Source organism: Ranitomeya variabilis, chromosome 6 (assembly GCF_051348905.1).
Source record: "Ranitomeya variabilis isolate aRanVar5 chromosome 6, aRanVar5.hap1, whole genome shotgun sequence".
Taxonomy (NCBI): Eukaryota; Metazoa; Chordata; class Amphibia; order Anura; family Dendrobatidae; genus Ranitomeya; species Ranitomeya variabilis.
The window spans coordinates 126450224-126472932 of record NC_135237.1 but is presented as its reverse complement, the minus strand read 5'-3'; the positions used below and the strand labels follow the sequence as shown (position 1 = coordinate 126472932).

General features: G+C 46.0%; 1 protein-coding gene across 1 annotated transcript in view; it reads right to left on the bottom strand.

Moving 5' to 3' along the window:
- GPD1L (glycerol-3-phosphate dehydrogenase 1 like) overlaps window positions 1-19095 on the bottom strand; it is a 67479-nt gene extending 48384 nt beyond the window's left edge. Inside the window, exons 1-4 of the mRNA XM_077268969.1 lie at window positions 18877-19095; window positions 13003-13180; window positions 11356-11496; window positions 9031-9169 (exon numbers count right to left, since the gene is read on the bottom strand). Coding sequence (XP_077125084.1) covers window positions 9031-9169; window positions 11356-11496; window positions 13003-13180; window positions 18877-18920 — 502 coding nt within the window. The 5' untranslated portion in view covers window positions 18921-19095. The remainder of the gene's footprint in view (window positions 1-9030; window positions 9170-11355; window positions 11497-13002; window positions 13181-18876) is intronic.
- Between the last annotated feature and the right edge of the window lie 3614 nt (window positions 19096-22709).

The window sequence follows — 22709 nt, the reverse complement described above, 5'->3', positions numbered from 1 at the left end:
AACGCTTGCGGCCATGCGGCGCAAAACGCAGCACAACGCATGTCCATGCGCCCCCATGTTAAGTATAGGGGCGCATGACGCATGCGGCGCCGCTGCGGCGCCCGACGCTGCGGCACTGACCGCAAATGTGAACGTAGCCTTACAACGACATAAAACCACATAAACCACATGGGTTGTTTTGCACGTGATGAAATCTTGACAGTATGAGACACACCTCCAGTGCAAAGTGTTTGACTTACATCATGGTAATTATAAAAAGGACAATGTCCACACTTAAAATTACCATGAGGAACACTTTTACTTAACCAATTACCTTGTTGCTTCACCATCCGTTTTTTCACTATTATGTCACCCAGAGTGGTACTGCGTCTATTAGAAATAATGCGACCCCTTGCTGCCACCTCCGCAATATCTTTATCACGTTCTAGAATGTGCCAATTCCTGCGAATAGCAGACCGTATAATACCGTCCATAGGGCCAAATTTAAAACAAAAAACAAATCTTTTATCGCGTTTGTGTGTAGAACCACAATTATTGTCTCTTGCCTGATTAACCCTATTGTTAGCCTCATTCAAAAGTTCATTGGGATAACCCCTACAACGGAACCTATCGCACAACTCTTCTGCCTGCTGAGTGCAGCTCTCCTGAGTATTATTAATCCACTTCAATCTTAATAATTGGCTATAATGGAGGGAGCGTTTTACATGAGCCGGATGGAAACTATGAAAATGTTGGACAGAGTTCGTAGCAGACGGTTTTCGAAACACTCTGGTACAGATCACACCATCCACAACGTTAATTTGTACGTCTAAAAAATCCAAATCAAGGCCTCCATATCTCAATGTGAACGACATTCATTTCATTAGACTCATTGAGATACTGGACAAAATCATCAAATGATTCACGAGGTCCGTCCCATATCATGAAAATGTCGTCCACATAGCGAACATAAAGTTTGATGTGCCTCAAAAAATTATTTCCAATATCGTACACATAATCCTCCAACAAAGCCAGAAAAAGGTTCGCAAACGTGCACGCTACCGGAGTTCCCATCGCGGTCCCAGTGCATTGCAAGAACCAGGAATCCATAAATTTGAACAAATTGTGTTTTAATATGAAATCCATGCCCTCACACACAAAGTTGACAAAACCATCACTTCTTTTTAATGACCCCAAAATGTTCCTCAAAGCTGCTACACCCAAATCCTGGGGGATCCTTGTGTACAGGCTTTCCAAGTCAATAGAGACCAAGCAGAGGCGTAGCTAGGGGTTCAGCTCAGGGGGGTGAACCATCTAAGTGGGCCCATAACCCTTGATTACAACTATGGTGGCACACTTTAAAAGGGAACCTGTCACACCCAAAATCGACGATGAGCTATGCCCACCGGCATCAGGGGCTTATCTACAGCATTCTGGAATGCTGCAGATAAGCCCCCGATGTATCCTGAAAGATGAGAAAAAGAGGTTATATTATACTCACCCAGAGGCGGTCCCGCTGCGGTCCGGTCTGATGGGCGTCGCGGTCCGGGGCCTCCCATCTTCTTACGATGACGTCCTCTCTGACCTTTCCCGGCGCCTGCGCACTGCAGTACTTTGCTCTGCCCTCAACAGGGCAGACAAAGTACGCCTGCGCCGGAGCATGAAAACAAGAAGAGGACGTCATCGTAAGAAGATGGGAGGCCCCGGACCGCGGGGCCCATCAGATCGGACGGCCCCTGGGTGAGTATAATCTAACCTCTTTTTCTCATCTTTCAGGATACATCGGGGGCTTATCTACAGCATTACAGAATGCTGTAGATAAGCCCCTGATGCTGGTGGGCTTAGCTCATCGTCGATTTTGAGGGTAACAGATTCCCTTTAATCATGGGTATAGGGGAACTGCAGCAGATGATCCTGCTGTAATTGGAAATGTATAATGGCCCCCGCATTAGCCCCCACGTTGTATAATGGGCCCCAAATTAGCTCCCATGTGGCGTAATGGCTCACACTTTATCTCCCTTGGATTCAGGTCTCTGTCCCTTTCTGTGGGCTGCAAATTCCAGAAAATAAAACAGCCAGTAAGTGCATATAGAGTCTATCATATGGGAATAGGTCCCTGAATGCATCCAGGTAACCCCAATAGGAATACTCTTGTCTGGACAAGACCCTAAAGAGGGGAATAGAAAGAAAGAGCGAAGCAGAAGAAAGAGGGGGAGGTAAAATAACACACATGTAAAGAAGAAATTGCTCCCCCCTGTACATCATCTCTTCTTTTTTTCCCTTCTCCCCCTTTGCGGGCCATGTTATTCAGACTGAGTATACATATGCAGCTAAAGGTGATTGTCTATACGCACCTACTGGCTGTACCCATTTTTATTCTATTTGGCTCTTTATCATATATATATATTTATCCTCAACTTTATGGGGATTTTTATTGTTTATACAAATGGCATGTTCAGATTTGTCACCTTGTATGTACTGATATGAGAGGACACAGACACTGGACTGATAGGACCCTGACCCTGGCTACAGGACGACATTGCAAGAGATAGAGAGACAGAGATGCTGAGAGAGACAGAGAGAAAGACATAGAGAGCTCGAGACAGACAGGCTGAGAGAGACAGAGAGACACAGAGACAGACTGAGAGACAGAGAGAGACAGAGTGAGACACAGACACAGACTGAGAGACAGACAGAGATAGAGAGACACAGAGAGACAGTGAGATAGAGAGACAGACTGAGAGACACAGAGAGAGACAGACTGAGACACAGATAGAGACAGACAAAGAGAGCGAGACAGAGAGGGACTGACAGAGCAAGACAGAGCGACTGAGAGACAGACACAGACAGAGCGAGACAGAGAAAGCACAACTGACAGAGACAGAGAGACTCACAGAGACTGACAGACACTGAGAGACAGAGCGGGCGTGACTGAAAGAGACAGAGCAAGACAGAGCGAGACAGAGTGAGACAGAGCGAGACAGAGCAAGACAGAGCAAGACAGAGCAAGACAGAGCAAGACAGAGCGAGACAGAGCGAGACAGAGCGAGACAGAGCGAGACTGAGAGGGTGCAACGGAGACAGAGAGACTGACAGACAGAGGGAGCGAGACAGAGAGAGCGTGAGACAGAGCGCGACTGAGAGAGAAAGAGAGACTGACAGTCTGAGAGAGACAGAGAGAGACTGACAGAGACAGAGAGACAGACTGAGAGACACAGACAGATACTGAGAGAGACTGTGAGAGAGACAGAGACTGACAGAGATTGAGAGAGACAGAGACTGAGAGATAGAGACTGAGAGACAGAAACACTGACAGAGAGACTGTGAGAGACAGAGACTGACAGAGACAGAGAGCGAGACAGAGAGCAAAACGGATGCAAGAATCTTAGGACTTGTCAGGAAGGGAGCAGTGTCCTGCCTCCTCCTCACTGCACAGTGCAGTCACCACCAGCCCGGATACAGCCACCTGCAGCCTGAGCGCCTACTCCGCCCTATCTCCAGCCCTGCTCCTCTGTGCAGGGCTCAGGGAAGAAGCAGCGTCCTGAAGTCTCTTCAGCAGACACTACACAGCCGGCAATGTGTGCGTGTCTGCAGAATGCTGAAGGCAGCAGGTACACTGCCAGCACCCAGCGTCCCACACATGCTCCTCTACAGAACAGACCGTGGTAGAGCAGGGAGATTGTCTCCCTGCTCTACCGCAGAGGTTAACTATATTGGCGTGCACAGCAGGCAATTATAGTTAAGAGTAGCTTAGCTCTAGGGGGGCCCCTCTGAGCACCGGGCCCGGGGAGATCGCACCCTCTGCCCCCCTGGTAGCTAGGCTACTGAGACCAAGGAAAAGCCTGCCTGCTAAGTAATACTCCTAAGGACCCCTAAAAACTCACCAGTATCCTTAATATAGGAGGGAATGTCATGCAGCAAAGGACGCAACAGCCAATCCATGTACTGTGATAATGGCTCTGTAAGGGATCCAATCCCTGACACAATGGGGCGTCCGGGCGGGGTAGTGAGGGACTTATGAACTTTTGGAATATAATACCAGTGAGGGCGGCGTGGGAACTCCGGCAGCAGCTTCTGAGCCTTTTTTCTGGACAAAACACCCAATTCTACATTTTTACGCAAAAAGGTTAGTAATTCATTCTCGAACCTAGTTGTAGGATCTTGTGTCAATCTTAAATAGGTAGACGTATCAGACAACTGTCTCATGGCCTCCGCCAAATACTGCTCTTTTGGTAATAAAACTACATTGCCGCCCTTATCTGCATTCCTCACAACCACATCAGACCATTCTCTGATTTCAAATGAATTTTTCATGAATTTTTTGGTGCATTGCAAATATGCCCCTTCCCCTTCTCTATTAGTAGAGTCAATAGCGCCCACACACTTTTTTGCTGCCCATGATGTATTGCCAGACTGGTGCGCATGCGCGGCTTGCGCTCGGACACTCCAGCTTCTCGCATCGCGGGTACCTTGGAAACGCCAGGTAACTAATTCCTGTGCGTCCGGTCACGTGGTGTGTGGGCGGGAGCTCCTGGGTCCTCTTGGCTGCGCACGCGCCGTTTACGTCTCGGCTATCATCATTAGCGACGTACATTATATAAACACAGTAAGCCTGCCTGAACGCCACCCCCTGACGAAGGAAGTGATTTCCGAAACGCGCGTCGGGTGTGTGTGCGCATTTACAGGACAGTGAGGCACCCTAAGGTAATGTTCCATTAGTATCTTCCCCTGGATTTTCCCGAGTTACTTTTTTAGCACATCGCACCTTGTTATCTTACAGCATTGCACAGCTCCCAGGGGATTTCCCTATGCACATATGAGGAATCCTCCCTGAATCTATTTCTGCACTTAAGCACTTTATTTTTACTTTTTGCAAATTTGCACAGCTTCTGTGTGATCTTCATTCATTATTATATACGTTGTTTAAATATTGCCTTTTATTTTATTTATTATATATTTGTAGTATTGGATTATATTGTCTTTCAGTTTTTAGAATAGTTTAGGGAATTGTCCATATTCTCTAAGGGGGATTCATTACCTTGCACATGCCCATTGGTGGCACCTATATAAATAGTGTTTATGGGTCTATTTTTATCATACATACTGTCCTGATTCGCACACATTCTGTTTAGTAATTTAATTTTTATACTTTTCTGTATTGCCACTACTAGTTAATAAAGATATTCTGAATTTTATGATCCAGTCTGGTCTCCCTGGTGTATCCATAATATTGGTGTTCGGGTTGTTTCTGGTTATGAGTGGTTTTCACTTATTTTCTTTGTTTTAACACCAAGGGCAATCACTAGGGTTGAGCGACCTTTAGTTTTTTTGGGTCGAGTCGGGTTTTGTGAAACCCGACTGTCTTAAAAGTCGAGTCGAGTGAAATCGGCCGACCACCGTGAAAAGTCGGGTTTCGGCCGAAACACGAAACCCAATGAAGGAATTTATTTATATTTTTATTTATTTATTTTTTTCTTCTCTCTCTCTCTCTCTCCCCTCCCCCCAGCACAGAAAATTTCGTATTGCACATTCCAAATCCCTACTGCGCACAAGCGATAACATGACGATAGGCGTTCACTCCCCTAACCCCTATGTCATCACTCTGCCCACGCTCATTCATTGGCTGAAAAAATGGCGCTAAACGCGTCATACGAAACGTGACTTTAGCGCCAAGATCGCGTACCGCATGGCCGACCACGCACAGGGATCGGGTCGGGTTTCATGAGACGCCGACTTTGCCAAAAGTCGGCGACTTATGAAAATGCACGACCCGTTTCGCTCAACCCTAGCAATCACTATTATCTATCTATCTATCTATTTTTTTTTATTTATTTATTTTTTTTTAAATATTTTCTCCATCTTTTATATTGCTCCAAGGTGATCTAACATTTAACTTTACTTAACCCCTTCACCCCTGGAGTTTTTTCCGTTTTTCGTTTTCGGTTTTTGCTCCCCTCCTTCCCAGAGCCATAACTTTTTTATTTTTCTGTCAATATGGCCATGTGAGGGCTTATTTTTTGCGGGACAAGTTGTACTTTTGAACGATACCATTGGTTTTACCATGCCGTGTAACAGAAAACAGGAAAAAAATTCCAAGTGTGATGAAATTGCAAAAAAAGTGCAATCTCACACTTGTTTTTTGTTTGGCTTTTTTGCTAGGTTCACCAAATGCTAAAACTGACCTGCCATTATGATTCTCCAGGTCATTACGAGTTCATAGACACCTAACATGTCAGGGTTATTTTTTATCTAAGTGGTGAAAAAAAATTCCAAACTTTGCTAAAAAAAAAAATAAAATAAATAAATTGCGCGATTTTCCGATACCCGTAGCGTGTCCAATTTTCGTGATCTGGGGTCGGGTGAGGGCTTATTTTTTGCGTGCCGAGCTGGCGTTTTTAATGATACCATTTTGGTGTAGATACATTCTTTTGATCGCCCGTTATTGCATTTTAATGCAATGTCGCGGCGACCAAAAAAACGTAATTTTGGCGTTTTGATTTTTTTTCTCGCTACGCCATTTAGCGGTCAGGTTAATCCTTTGTTTTTATTGATAGATCGGGCGATTCTGAACGCGGCGATACCAAATATGTGTAGGTTTGATTTTTTTTTATTGTTTTATTTTGATTGGGGCGAAAGGGGGGTGATTTGAACTTTTATATTTTTTTTATTTTTTTATATTTTTAAACACTTTTTTTTTTTAATTTTGGCATGCTTCAATAGCCTCCATAGGAGGCTAGAAGCATGCACTACACGATCGCCTCTGCTACATAGAGGTGAAGCACAGATCACCTCTATGTAGTAGAAATGGTGGTGTACTTTGAACGCCGACCACAGGGTGGCGCTCAAAGCAATCGGCCATCAACAACCATAGAGGTCTCAAGGAGACCTCTGGTTGTTATGGCAACGCACCGCTAACCCCCGATCATGTGACGGGGGTCAGCGGTGCTAGTACCTCCGGCCGCGTGGCCGGAAGCGCTAGTTAAATGCCGCTGTCAGCGCTTGACGGCGGCATTTAACTAGTTAATGGGCGCGGGCGGATCGCGATTCCGCTCGAGCTCATTGTGCGCACATGTCAGCTGTACAAAACAGCTGACATGTCGCGGCTTTGAGGTGGGTTCACCGCCGGAGCCCACCTCAAAGCGGGGGATCTGCCAGCTGACGTACTATTCCATCAGCTGGCAGAAAGGGGTTAAACAATGCAGCTTTGCACCCTCCATTTTCCTCTGCCCTGTACTTTTTTTTGCACTTTGCTTTTGATTTTGTGGACATCTTATGCAGTAACTTTTTATATTGGCTATATGAGGTTACCTGTTGGCTGCTAAAAGCTGTGCTGTATACTACTTTCATGCAGATATAGGAAAAAAAATAAATAAATAATGGAGACACAAAGCGCAAAATAGGGTCTTATCCTTTAGATAACCAAGAGAGCTTTCTTAGAATTGCTCACCTGATTTTGTTGAATGAAGAGCATGTAGCGATTTCGGCTGCTGCAGATCCACAAGCCGATCAACGGCCGTATGACAATATAAACTGTGCAGGAGGTGTGGGTTAAATCCGCGCTGCCTTAATGATGAAGTTCCAAGGATAATAAATTTAAAAGGTGGTTTATTCAACGCGTTTCAAGGTCAGTGCGACCTCTTCTTCAGGAAATTCCACACACAACATGCGGATTTAGGGCTCCTTTCCACTTGCGAGAAACACGTCCGTGTCTCGCATGTGAAAACCAAGCTGTGGCATCGGCACTCCAGAGCGGAGCGTGCGGCTGCATAGCAATACATACAGCCGCACGCTCCGCTCCCAAGTGCCGGCGCCAGAGCTTGGTTTTCACATGTGAGACACGGACGTTTATCTCGCAAGTGGAAACAAGCCCTTAACCCACACCTCCTGCACAGTTTATACTTTCATGCAGAGGCACTTTAAATACTTGTATGGAATAAATTATGCAATAAGTCTTAATATGTTTTAGACTACTTATAGATTGACTAATTGTTATACTACTGCAATATTTTGATATGGCTTCTAATAGTGAGCTTATACTTTAAATTATTTATCTGGCAACGCACATAAGTATTTTATAGTGCGTATAAATTACTATCATTCATGTGGTGAATGTGTACCTCTCCTATCCTGCTTGGTTAGCTATACTCTGCTATGGATAATTGTATTTTAATTGTTTAATAAAATTATTACTCTCTATAAGATACTCTGGATTGGGTCTCTTCATACCTAGAGGTCATTTTTTCTTTGTGTTATCAGTTTTGTAGAGCTGGAGATATGTATTGTATATGATTCGAAAGGAATTTTTTTGCGTTTCCATATGAGGCTGTGTGTATGGAGACGTATGGAGACTGTAATATGGCGTGCGGTCGCCCAGGGAAACTGGATAAGGGAGGTCTGGCCTGTTTAGGGACCACAATCTAAAGCCATATGATTTGTATTGCTATGAACTGGTGTGAACTGAATACTGATAATATACACTGAAGTTATGTGCATTTATGTGAACTGGACTTTAATGTTGTGAGGAAACACATTAAGGCTGTGTGCACACACGTTCAGGATTATTCATGTTTTTTTCGCTTAAAAAATGCATACATTAAGCATCTCATCATTTTTAATGCATTCTGCAATTTGTGTGCACATGATCCGTTTTGTCCCGCGAAAAAAAAGCATCGCGGTAAAAAACGCAGCATGTTCATTAATTTTGCGGATTTTTTACGTTTTCCCGCTATTTAATGCATTGGGAAGCTCCAGAAAAAAAACGCGCAAAAAAATGCACAAAACGCGTCAAAAACGCCTGCGGATTTCCTGCAGAAAAAGTCCGGTTTTGTTTAGGAAAATTCTGCAGAAAATCCTGAACGTGTGCACATAGCCTAAAAGAGACTTTTGTGTTTGAACTTTGTGGATCACTGCCTCTTCACTGCGTACAATGATACTACAATTTAAGACATGTAACCCGCATTATATTATTAATGGCATTTGATAGATTAACATGTTATAGACAAAGCTATAAATAGGATGTAGAAATTAGGCCAGTTTCCATATATACATTACCTATTGTGGTCTCACAGAACTTTTCCGCTGCCACTTCGTTTGCAATGTTGGCTCCCATCAACACGCTGATATCAATGTCCATTTTCTCACGAATAATGTCAGAAATTAACTTCAGACCCTGAGGGCCTTCATCTATACCCTGAAGACAACCAGAGCCATTGTTAGATCATACAGAGGCAGGAGGATCTACAGCCACTGTCAGCTTCTGTATTCTCTACTATGAAGGAGAAATAATCAGGACAGTATTCACTGAAAGCACTGCACCCTGGGTGCTGCAAGGTAATATACCTATATACCACTACAGGTTTGTGCTGAGAAAAAGGAAGCAAGAGCGCGGCTGGCCGCTCACCTCCCCTTGATTACGTATATGCAAGATGGTGGGGACAGCGACGCCAGCACTGATTGGGCGCAGGGCTCACATATCACAAGAACCACATGTGATCCCTGAGAACGCGAACATCACGCCAACATCACTGGAACGGCACAGGAGGCAAGTATGAGCGGTTTTAATTTTCATCGGGGAAAATATTCTGATCGAGGACGACGTTGTCCTAGTAGTGGACAAGCCCTTTAAGATTCGAGCACCTCTTCATGAATTTGGTGCATCTTCAACTGTCAGAAATGTTACTCCAGTCAGGGATTGGAGTACATGTCTAGTGTAATTTACAACTATTTAGGCCTCGTTCACATGTCTGTGTTTAACCCTTTGCCGATAGGGTGATTTTCAGATTTTTTGGGGCTTTTATTTTTTCCTCCCCTTATTCCAAAAGCCGTAACTTTTTTATTTTCCAATCAACATACCAATATAAGTTGTACTTTTAAATTACACCATCTGGCACAAGTCTGCAATTATTGTTTTTAGGTTCTCTCATTCACAGCATTTATTTTATGATAAAAATTACCTGGCAATAGGATTCTCCAGGATAGTACAATTGCAGAGATACCAAACATGCATATATTTTGTTTTGTTTAAGATGTGCAAAAAAATTCAGAAATTAAAAAATAAAAATTTGCTTTTGTCGCTATGTTTTCCAAGAGCTGCAATGCTTTTAATTTTCGGGATATGGAGCTCTGTGAGGGCTTGTGTTTTGCACCCCAATCAGACGTTTGTATTGATATCACTTTGGGATAAACATAATGTTCTAATCACCTCATACCATGTTATGTGTTGTTGTGAAGAAATAAAAACCATATTTCTGGAGTTTTGACTTTATTTCTTGCTACACCATTTACTGATTGGTTTATTTTATATTTTAATACATCAGAATTTACAAAAACAGCAATACTAATATGTGTATTTATTTTAAATTATTTCTTCATTTACAATGCGGTAAAAGGAGGGTGATATTTTTTTTAAACTTTTTTCGCCCCACGGGTCTGCTCGAGAGCCCGCTTCAAAGTCAGAGAGCCAGCATATGACGTACCAGTATGCCATATGCCGGTAATAGGTAAAACACATACAGAAGAAAAATGGCACCGGTGTCAATGTTTTGCCTCAGCGTGTAATCAGTGTTTGGTCTGTGTGTCTGTTTTTCACGGATGGAAAAACAAATTACAAAGCGTCTCCTATCCTTTGCAATGTAAAATACAGACAGCACGCGGATGCAGTACAAATGTGTTATTTAGCAAGTGTAAGTAGTATGCTTTAGGTTTCTGTTTGAGATGGAACTATGTGTAATTTAACCTTGCATACAATCCATATGCTTACATTGTGTACGATACCAAGCGACATATCTAGATTTTATTTACCTGCTTATGTTATATCTCAATGCAAGGTTGATCATTGTTATATATGACTGAATGAATCAACCATTATTTATTGTTTATATTAAATATAAATAAGTCTATAAAAAAAAAGTGTATCAAATACATCACATAATCAGCATGTAATTGTGTAAAACTGCAGGAAGCCTGAGGCCGGGTACACACAATCCGGAAGTAGTAGCACTTTAGACGCAGTGCATGTTTGCCGGGTTGAAAGCACTGCCTTCTATTGAACGCATGTGAATCCGCATGAATTCACTGAACCACATCCAATACATTCTATTGGTGAAAGAGAATTTGACATGCTGCGGTCTGGAGAGACGAGCAGCATGTCCGTCTCCGTGGGTGAGCCGTGGGCAACTGTAGACGCATAGTGGGCATGGGATTTCTTGAAATCCCATCCACTATGCTGCAACATCTGGCACAAGTACGCAGCGTCCAACCTACAGCGTTTACTGCTTGTGTGCACATAACCCAACAAAGTAGCAAGCACCTCCAGGAAAGAAGTTTCATAGAAGACATTTTCTTTCTTTGGTGGCCTAAATAATGTAAATATGTTACCTTGATAAGTGTTATGCCGAGAGCTGTGGAGTTGACCTTTCCAGAGATTTCCTGGCAGATTTTATGTATGAACTGATGAGGAATGACGAACACAAGGAGGTCGGCACCTTTCACGGCATCACTCAGGTTTGGAATGGCAACCTATGTAGCATTAGCAGAAACCAGACATAAAACAGTTGCACATAAGGCAGGAGCATATCCCTCCTAGGCTACAAGCTGTGGGTAGACGTCATAAGGGTACGTTCATATCTGCACGTTGCACAATTTTCACATGATTTATGGGCAAAAAATATGCAGCGCAAAAAAAATACAAACTAAGTAGGTAAGAAGAGTCTGACAAATCCCATCTACATGTTGCTAAAAATTTGTTGATATGATTTGGGAAACATTCACAGCAAACCTGCCAGTTTGATAGACCCATCCTGTTCAATGTTGGCGCTGCTCGGTATACCTGCGTACTGTATACTTAGCAGGGTTGTGGAGTAGGTGTTCATTTTGGTGGAGTCGGTATAAAATGGACAGACTTCTAAAATATATAATACATTGGTACAGTAGTACAATGCTTTATTTACTGTAAATGTTTTCATAAGAATTTGGGAAAGTTATGAAATGTCCTATAAATGTCTGTCCTGTTCCTGATGTAAGGATCTCGGCTTTTGGTTGAGACAAATCTGTGCTGCACTTTAAGAACATGCTTAGTAGTTAGGCAGTGCTGTGGAGTCAGGGAAATTGGGGAGATAGAGCACGTTCCCATGGTCAGTAAACGCTGCCAGTTGGACGCTGTGTACATCAGCAGCGTCCAGATGTTACAGCATAGTGGGTGAGATTTCACGAAATCCCATGTCCACAAAACGTGCACTGAGTCCCACGGATTACATGCGGAGACAGGTATGCGGTGCGTCTTTCCAGACCTCAGCATGTTGATTTATCTTGCGCAGACGCGAGCCTCCGCAAGATAAATCTTACCCATACAATTTATTGGACGCAGTGACTCCGCACTGTTCAGTGAACACATGGGGAATCACCCGCGTTCAAAAGCCGGCAGAGCTTTGGATGCAGCAGACATGTGCTACGTCCAAAGCGAAGCCGATTACTGACCGTGAGCACATACCATCAGAGGTTTGGCTTACCAACTCCACAGCCCTGCTTAGTAATATTGTCCAGCATTGTTCCATAACACCCAGCACAAACACTACCAAGTATCAGCTGCCTGAAGGGTCTGTGGTGCTTGTGCCAAAGCCGTCCAGTCAGTGTGGAGTTTGCATTACTATTTGCAGCCCCTATTGGTTTTTACGTACAATTACAAATGTGTGAAATCCAGCAATATAAAGATAACCCTTGCATTTTTTTAAAAAAAACATGCTCGGCGTTCCGTAATATCCTACAGCAAGGAAAAAACTAATCGTGAATAGTAAATGAACATGGTGAACATGCCAGTTATGACCACACCTTGAAACACTAAACTTGTACATCTGGTATGCAGAACTGAAGTATATAAAGACATTGTCAGCATGGTGCAAATACTGGGCTCATGCTATGGACAGTACTAGCTTTCTATACCTACAGGATAAAACAACACTCCAAAGGCCCTTTATGCGTCTAACTAAGATGTAGATTTCGATCGGATTTAATAAAATAAGTTCTTACCACGTTCTCGGGCAGCTTATGACCAGGAAGATATTTCACGTTCTCATGATCTGTGTTTATGATGTCAGTGAGCTTTCTTCCATTAATGATCTCTTCAAACACCCACATATTGACTGTGGGTGCAAATTTTTGTAGTCTTTTCACATTGTTTCCTATTATTTTTGCTACAGCCGAGCCCCTGAATAGATACAAGAGAAAAACATTAAGTCAATATACCGTAACAATAATTCGGAAGAACATTCAAAACAGCTAAGGCTGCGGAGACATCTGTCGTCTTAGGCTATGTTCACACTTTGCGGCGTGCTCTGCGGGTTTACCCCGCAGCGGAATTGATAAATCTGCAGGGCAAAACCGCTGCGGTTATCCCTGCAGATTTATCGCGGTTTGTTCCGCGGTTTCCGCTGCGGGATTACTCCTGTACTATTGATGCTGCATATGCAGCAATATGCAGCATCAATAGTAATGATAAAAATAATAAAAATTGGTTATACTCACCCTCTGATGTCCGGATCTCCTCGGCGCTGCACTCGGCGCTCCGATTCCAAAGCTGCTGTGCCGAGAAGGACCTTCGTGACGTCACGGTCATGTGACCGCGGCGTCATCACGGTCATGTGACCGTGACGTCACCACAGGTCCTGCTCGCACAGCAAACCGAAGACCGGACGGCCGCGGGCAGCGCTGAGAGGTGAGTATAGCATCATTTTTTATTTTAATTCTTTTTTTTTTACACTATTCATGCTTCCCAGGGCCTGGAGGAGAGTCTCCTCTCCTCCACCCCGGGTAGCAACCGCGCATTATCCGCTTACTTCCCGCAACGTGGGCACAGCCCCATGCGGGAAGTAAGCGGTTCAATGCATTCCCAGCGATTCTGCACAAAGAAGTGACATGCTGCGGGTTTTAAACCGCTGCGTTTCTGCGCGGTTTTTCCCGCAGCATGTGCACAGCGGTTTGCGGTTTCCATAGGGTTTACATGTTAATGGAAACGCTATGGAAACTGCTGCGGACCCGCAGCATCAAAATCGCCGCGGATCCGCGGTAAAAACCGCGAAGTGTGAACATGGCCTTACTGTCCTTTACCCTGTCTGAAGGACATAGTGTTATTTCTAGGAAACCATGTGCAATGTCCACTTATCCTGGCCACAAACACTTACCTATGGTGAAATAACCAATTTCTTGTAGTTTTATGAATGAGGCAACTATAACTACTGCTAGTATTTGCTCAGTGCTGCACCCATGGCCTTGTCAGTGAGCCTAAGGGTATGTTCACACGACATTTTATCTGGTGGTTTTGGAGTGGGTCCGCTCCAAAAACAACATGAAAATATGTACAGAGAAATGTTTAAAATAATAAACATTCATTTCAATGTAAAAAACAAACAAAAAATACCCCACTTGTTTTGCACAGACAGTGCCGGCAAAAAAAAAAAATCTTTACAAGTTCAACGAAACCACAAAATCTTAACAAGTGTTTTATTGTGGATATTTCTTTACAATCAGAATTTCATCATTAATTTGTATCAATTAGTATTTATATTTTACTAAGCCAGTTTTGCTATTAGACACTTTTTGATTATCTCCCCCATTGTGCGCATTTTTAAGAAGATAAACCATGATGCAGATTTTACATGTAAAGATTTTTTTTTTTTTGCCGGCACAGTATATGTCCAGGGTTTTGGGACTTAACAGCTTCTCATTTGCCAAAAAGCAGTGAGCGGACCACTCCGCAAAGGATTTCAGCTATGAAACCATTCCATACTTACAAACGATACAAGTCAATGGAAAGGCTCAAAAAACAACACCCTAACGTTTTGCTTTAAAAAAAAAAAAATGTTAAAAGTTTCTTAGTTTTCATATGGAGATAAACAAAAGTCTGGAAAATGCCATCACACAAAGATCCCCCAAAATGCTAGAAAAGCACTAAGAATAGTAAAACTGGGTAAAAATGTAAAAGCACTAAAGGAAAAGGAAACAAAAAACCCAGTGTTTCCTGAAAGTTTCTACCTGAAAACCTTGTCAAGTTTGCCCCTTAAAAGAGTATGAAGTGGCAGAATGAAGGTGAACACACATGTGCCAGAAGGTAAGGCTTTAAAATGTCACTAGCTTAGTTGTTTAGAAAGTCCCAGTGAGAAAATTGCATTTTTTTAAATAGATCAAAATATGAAACAACATGTAAAGCCTCATTCATAAATCCGAGAAACAGAGTAAGTACAGACCACATGCAGCCCCCCGACCGGACCCTCACAGCGACTTTGCAGATACGAGGCTGGAGGTGTCAGATTGGCAAACCTGTGCCCAGTCGGCACCGGATTTGGTTCTTGGAGGTCTGAATGAGGCTGTACAAAACTGATTAACTGTAGATTTTCTGATGATAGCACCCAGGTGTAAAGGTACCTTCACACGAAACGACTTTGTAACGATATCGCTAGCGATCCGTGACGTTACAGCGTCCTCGCTAGCGATATCATTTAGTTTGACACGCAGCAGCGATCAGGATCCTGCTGTGATATCGCTGGTCGCTGAATAAAGTCCAGAACTTTATTTGGTCGTCCAATCGCTGTGTATCGTTGTGTTTGAAAGCAAAAGCAACGATACCAGCGATGTTTTACACTGGTAACCAGGGTAAACATCGGGTTACCAAGCGCAGGGCCGCGCTTAGTAACCCGATGTTTACCCTGGTTACCAGCGTAAAAGTAAAAAAAACAAACAGTACATACTCACCTGCGCGTCCCCCAGCGTCTGCTTCCTGACACTTACTGAGCGCTGGCCCTAAAGTGAAAGTGAAAGCACAGCGGTGACGTCGGAGCTCAGTCAGTGTCAGGAAGCAGACGCTGGGGGACGCGCAGGTGAGCATGTACTGTTTTTTTTACTTTTACGCAGGTAACCAGGGTAAACATCGGGTTACTAAGCGCGGCCCTGCGCTTAGCAACCTGATGTTTACCCTGGTTACCCGGGGACCTCGGCATCATTGGTCGCTGGAGAGCGGTCTGTGTGACAGCTCCCCAGCGATCAAACAGCGACGCTGCAGCGATCGGCATCGTTGTCGCTATCGCTGCAGCGTCGCTTCGTGTGAAGGTACCTTTAAGCCTATTTTCACACGTTCAGTTTTTTACCTCAGTCAAAACCAGGAGTGGGAGAATCAGAGGAAAAGTACAATGGAAAAACACCAGTTGGGTATTTTGGCTTACAAACACTGAACGTGTGAACAGGGCCTAAGGGCAAATTTCATAGGCAGCACATGAAGTTACACAACATGCACAGGAGTGACCCCATCTGTGTGTAGCCCCTGCTTAGGGCACCGTGCACACTAAGAAGGGACAGGCGACCGGAGGTGTTCTATAGGCTGGGACCACACAACAATGGTGGCACTAATGGCAGTGACTGCCTACACTACAGCCATGCAGTTATGGCATAGATCCCAACCGTCCCTCATTCTGCGGGACTGTCCCGGTTTTGATGCTTTGCCCCGCTGTCCAGCACGGGACACTCTGCTTCCCGCAGACAGCAGGAGAGGCAGCCAACACGCCCCTTTGTGTTAAGCCATGCCCCTTACCCTTCCGTATGCAGTGCAGTACGTATCAGCCGGTCATCCCTGCACCCACAGAGCCTTACACCATATTGGCTGCCTGCTTTGTGCGCACAGGACCTGTGATGAGGTCACAGGAGGGGAGGAATCAGGGGTCACATGATCAGGACCTCCATGGATTGCAGGACTCGGCAGTGCTGGTTGCCAACTTGCCATGGTGCTGCTGGATGAGGTAAGTAAGCTGCCTTGTGTGTGGGGTCAGGAGGTGTTTACAGTGTGAATGTAGCAGAGCCGTGTGTGTACGAGGTGTATGGAGCGGAGCCGTGTGTGTACGAGGTGTATGGAGCGGAGCCGTGTGTGTACGAGGTGTATGGAGCGGAGCCGTGTGTGTACAAGGTGTATGGAGCGGAGCCGTGTGTGTACAAGGTGTATAGAGTGGAGCCATGTGTGTGCGAGGTGTATCGAGCGGAGCCGTGTCTGTAAGACGTGTATGGAGCGGAGCTGAATGTGTACAAGGTATACGGAGTGGAGCTGAATGTGTATGAAGTGTATGGAGCGGAGCTGAATGTGTATGAGGTGTACGGAGCGGAGCCGTGTGTGTACGAGGTGTACGGAGCGGAGCCGTGTGTGTACAAGGTGAACGGAGCGGAGCCGTGTGTGTACAAGGTGTACGGAGCGGAGCCGTGTGTGTACAAGGTGTACGGAGCGGAGCCGTGTGTGTACAAGGTGTATGGAGAGGAGCCGTGTGTGTACGAGGTGTATGGGGCGGAGCTGTGTGTGTGTGTATGAGGTGTATGGAGCAGAGCTGTGTGTGTATGAGGTGTATGGAGCGGAGCCGTGTATGTAGGTGGTGTATGGAGTGTAGCTGAATGTGTACGAGGTGTATGGAGCGGAATGTGTACGAGGTGTATGGAGCGGAGCGGAATGTGTACGAGGTGTATGGAGCGGAGCCGTGTGTGCAAAGTGTATGGAGCGCAGCCGCGCGTGTAGGAGTAGCTATGTGTGGCCATTATACGGTACGAAGTATCATGTGCGGCTAATATACAGTATGGAGCATCATGTGCGGCCATTATACAGTATCATGTGCGGCCATTATACAGTATGGAGCATCATGTGCGGCCATTATACAGTATGGAGCATCATGTGCGGCCATTATACAGTATGGAGCATCATGTGCGGCCATTATACAGTATGGAGCATCATGTGCGGCCATTATACAGTATGGAGCATCATGTGCGGCCATTATACAGTATGGAGCATCATGTGCGGCCATTATACAGTATGGAGCATCATGTGCGGCCATTATACAGTATGGAGCATCATGTGCGGCCATTATACAGTATGGAGCATCATGTGCGGCCATTATACTGTATGGAGCATCATGTGCGGCCATTATACAGTATGGAGCATCATGTGCGGCCATTATACAGTATGGAGCATCATGTGCGGCCATTATACAGTATGGAGCATCATGTGCGGCCATTATACAGTATGGAGCATCATGTGCGGCCATTATACAGTATGGAGCATCATGTGCGGCCATTATACAGTATGGAGCATCATGTGCGGCCATTATACAGTATGGAGCATCATGTGCGGCCATTATACAGTATGGAGCATCATGTGCGGCCATTATACAGTATGGAGCATCATGTGCGGCCATTATACAGTATGGAGCATCATGTGTGGCCATTATACAGTATGGAGCATCATGTGCGGCCATTATACAGTATGGAGCATCATGTGTGGCCATTATACAGTATGGAGCATCATGTGTGGCCATTATACAGTATGGAGCATCATGTGGCCATTATACAGTATGGAGCATCATGTGTGGCCATTATACAGTATGGAGCATCATGTGCGGCCATTATACAGTATGGAGCATCATGTGCGGCCATTATACAGTATGGAGCATCATGTGTGGCCATTATACAGTATGGAGCACTGTGTGGCCATATTTTTTTGTTTATAATTATTGTATATTAAACAGTGTGATCAGCAGTGCTAAATGGGTGTGGTTGGGACGTGGAAATGGGTGTGACTAATTATGAATGGGTGTGGTCAGAGGCGCGGCCTAAAATTTGCCGCGACGCGCGTTGCGCGCCGCATACTTTGTCCCTCTTTCCCATCTTCAAAAGTTGGGAGGTATGGTTATGGGGTCGCACACAGTCACAACTGTCTGCCGTTTTCTAGCTGTCACATGAGCAAGGAAAGTGCCCAGGACACTATGGCTACCAGGCTTCCTGAGGAACTGCCACAGACACAGCTGTACACGCAGCCCACGATGCATTACCGCACAGGACACGCGTGGTGGCAGCTCCGGTATGAGGGAGCTGCGCTGCACTCACCAGTTCCCGGAGCCCACGATGCACACTCTGAGGGGACCGGCCATGGCTTCTTGCTGGAGGCTTCGTCCTTATTATCCCCGTGTCCCGTTCTTGTTTTGCAAAGTAACCGCCTGCAGGCCAACATATGTCACTGCTCCGCGACCGCGGCCGCACTGCATCATGGGGGTTGTAGTTTTGGCGCCTCCCTGTCACAAGAACCTGTTGGCTGGAGAGCGGTTCAGGTTGAGGCATTGCAAGCAAGGCAATAACTAGGGGTGACGTAACGTGCACTGCGTGGTCAGTGTGCAGTTAGCGCTGGTGCCTGTGTATTATGTGCTATACACCCGTGGTCTGTGTGCAGTTAGCGCTGGTGCCCGTGTATTATGTGCTATACACCCGTGGTCAGTGTGCAGTTAGCGCTGGTGCCCGTGTATTATGTGATATACACGCGTGGTCAGTGTGCAGTTAGCGCTGGTGCCCGTGTATTATGTGCTATACACCCGTGGTCAGTGTGCAGTTAGCGCTGGTGCCCGTGTATTATGTGCTATACACCCGTGGTCAGTGTGCAGTTAGCGCTGGTGCCCGTGTATTATGTGCTATACACGCGTGGTCAGTGTGCAGTTAGCGCTGGTGCCCGTGTATTATGTGCTATACACGCGTGGTCAGTGTGCAGTTAGCGCTGGTGCCCGTGTATTATGTGATATACACGTGTGGTCAGTGTGCAGTTAGCACTGGTGCCCGTGTATTATGTGCTATACACCCGTGGTCAGTGTGCAGTTAGCGCTGGTGCCCGTGTATTATGTGCTATACACCCGTGGTCAGTGTGCAGTTAGCACTGGTGCCCGTGTATTATGTGCTATACACCCGTGGTCAGTGTGCAGTTAGCGCTGGTGCCCGTGTATTATGTGATATACACGCGTGGTCAGTGTGCAGTTAGCGCTGGTGCCCGTGTATTATGTGCTATACACCCGTGGTCAGTGTGCAGTTAGCGCTGGTGCCCGTGTATTATGTGCTATACACCCGTGGTCTGTGTGCAGTTAGCGCTGGTGCCCGTGTATTGTGCTATACACCCGTGGTCAGTGTGCAGTTAGCGCTGGTGCCCGTGTATTATGTGCTATACACCCGTGGTCAGTGTGCAGTTAGCGCTGGTGCCCGTGTATTATGTGCTATACACGCGTGGTCAGTGTGCAGTTAGCGCTGGTGCCCGTGTATTATGTGCTATACACGCGTGGTCAGTGTGCAGTTAGCGCTGGTGCCCGTGTATTATGTGATATACACGTGTGGTCAGTGTGCAGTTAGCACTGGTGCCCGTGTATTATGTGCTATACACGCCTGGTCAGTGTGCAGTTAGCGCTGGTGCCCATGTATTATGTGCTATACACCCGTGGTCAGTGTGCAGTTAGCACTGGTGCCCGTGTATTATGTGCTATACACCCGTGGTCAGTGTGCAGTTAGCGCTGGTGCCCGTGTATTATGTGATATACACGTGTGGTCAGTGTGCAGTTAGCGCTGGTGCCCATGTATTATGTGCTATACACCCGTGGTCAGTGTGCAGTTAGCACTGGTGCCCGTGTATTATGTGCTATACACCCGTGGTCAGTGTGCAGTTAGCGCTGGTGCCCGTGTATTATGTGCTATACACCCGTGGTCAGTGTGCAGTTAGCGCTGGTGCCCGTGTATTATGTGATATACACGTGTGGTCAGTGTGCAGTTAGCGCTGGTGCCCGTGTATTATGTGATATACACCCGTGGTCAGTGTGCAGTTAGCACTGGTGCCCGTGTATTATGTGCTATACACGCCTGGTCAGTGTGCAGTTAGCGCTGGTGCCCATGTATTATGTGCTATACACCCGTGGTCAGTGTGCAGTTAGCACTGGTGCCCGTGTATTATGTGCTATACACCCGTGGTCAGTGTGCAGTTAGCGCTGGTGCCCGTGTATTATGTGATATACACGTGTGGTCAGTGTGCAGTTAGCGCTGGTGCCCATGTATTATGTGCTATACACCCGTGGTCAGTGTGCAGTTAGCACTGGTGCCCGTGTATTATGTGCTATACACCCGTGGTCAGTGTGCAGTTAGCGCTGGTGCCCGTGTATTATGTGCTATACACCCGTGGTCAGTGTGCAGTTAGCGCTGGTGCCCGTGTATTATGTGATATACACGTGTGGTCAGTGTGCAGTTAGCGCTGGTGCCCGTGTATTATGTGATATACACGCGTGGTCAGTGTGCAGTTAGCGCTGGTGCCCGTGTATTATGTGATATACACGTGTGGTCAGTGTGCAGTTAGCGCTGGTGCCCGTGTATTATGTGATATACACGCGTGGTCAGTGTGCAGTTAGCGCTGGTGCCCGTGTATTATGTGCTATACACGCGTGGTCAGTGTGCAGTTAGCACTGGTGCCCGTGTATTATGTGCTATACACCTGTGGTCAGTGTGCAGTTAGCGCTGGTGCCCGTGTATTATGTGATATACACCCGTGGTCAGTGTGCAGTTAGCGCTGGTGCCCGTGTATTATGTGATATACACCCGTGGTCAGTGTGCAGTTAGCACTGGTGCCCGTGTATTATGTGCTATACACCCGTGGTCAGTGTGCAGTTAGCGCTGGTGCCCGTGTATTATGTGCTATACACCCGTGGTCAGTGTGCAGTTAGCACTGGTGCCCGTGTATTATGTGCTATACACCCGTGGTCAGTGTGCAGTTAGCGCTGGTGCCCGTGTATTATGTGCTATATACGCGTGGTCAGTGTGCAGTTAGCACTGGTGCCCGTGTATTATGTGCTATACACCCGTGGTCAGTGTGCAGTTAGCGCTGGTGCCCGTGTATTATGTGATATACACGCGTGGTCAGTGTGCAGTTAGCGCTGGTGCCCGTGTATTATGTGATATACACGTGTGGTCAGTGTGCAGTTAGCGCTGGCGCCCGTGTATTATGTGATATACACGTGTGGTCAGTGTGCAGTTAGCACTGGTGCCCGTGTATTATGTGCTATACACCCGTGGTCAGTGTGCAGTTAGCGCTGGTGCCCGTGTATTATGTGCTATACACGCGTGGTCAGTGTGCAGTTAGCGCTGGTGCCCATGTATTATGTGATATACACGTGTGGTCAGTGTGCAGTTAGCACTGGTGCCCGTGTATTATGTGATATACACCCGTGGTCAGTGTGCAGTTAGCGCTGGTGCCCGTGTATTATGTGATATACACGCGTGGTCAGTGTGCAGTTAGCGCTGGTGCCCGTGTATTATGTGATATACACGTGTGGTCAGTGTGCAGTTAGCGCTGGTGCCCGTGTATTATGTGCTATACACGCGTGGTCAGTGTGCAGTTAGCACTGGTGCCCGTGTATTATGTGATATACACCCGTGGTCAGTGTGCAGTTAGCGCTGGTGCCCGTGTATTATGTGATATACACGCGTGGTCAGTGTGCAGTTAGCGCTGGTGCCCGTGTATTATGTGATATACACGTGTGGTCAGTGTGCAGTTAGCACTGGTGCCCGTGTATTATGTGCTATACACCCGTGGTCAGTGTGCAGTTAGCGCTGGTGCCCGTGTAGTATGTGCTATACACGCGTGGTAAGTGTGCAGTTAGCACTGGTGCCCGTGTAGTATGTGCTATACACCCGTGGTCAGTGTGCAGTTAGCACTGGTGCCCGTGTATTATGTGATATACACCCGTGGTCAGTGTGCAGTTAGCGCTGGTGCCCGTGTATTATGTGATATACACGCGTGGTCAGTGTGCAGTTAGCGCTGGTGCCCGTGTATTATGTGATATACACCCGTGGTCAGTGTGCAGTTAGCGCTGGTGCCCGTGTATTATGTGCTATACACGTGTGGTCAGTGTGCAGTTAGTGCTGGT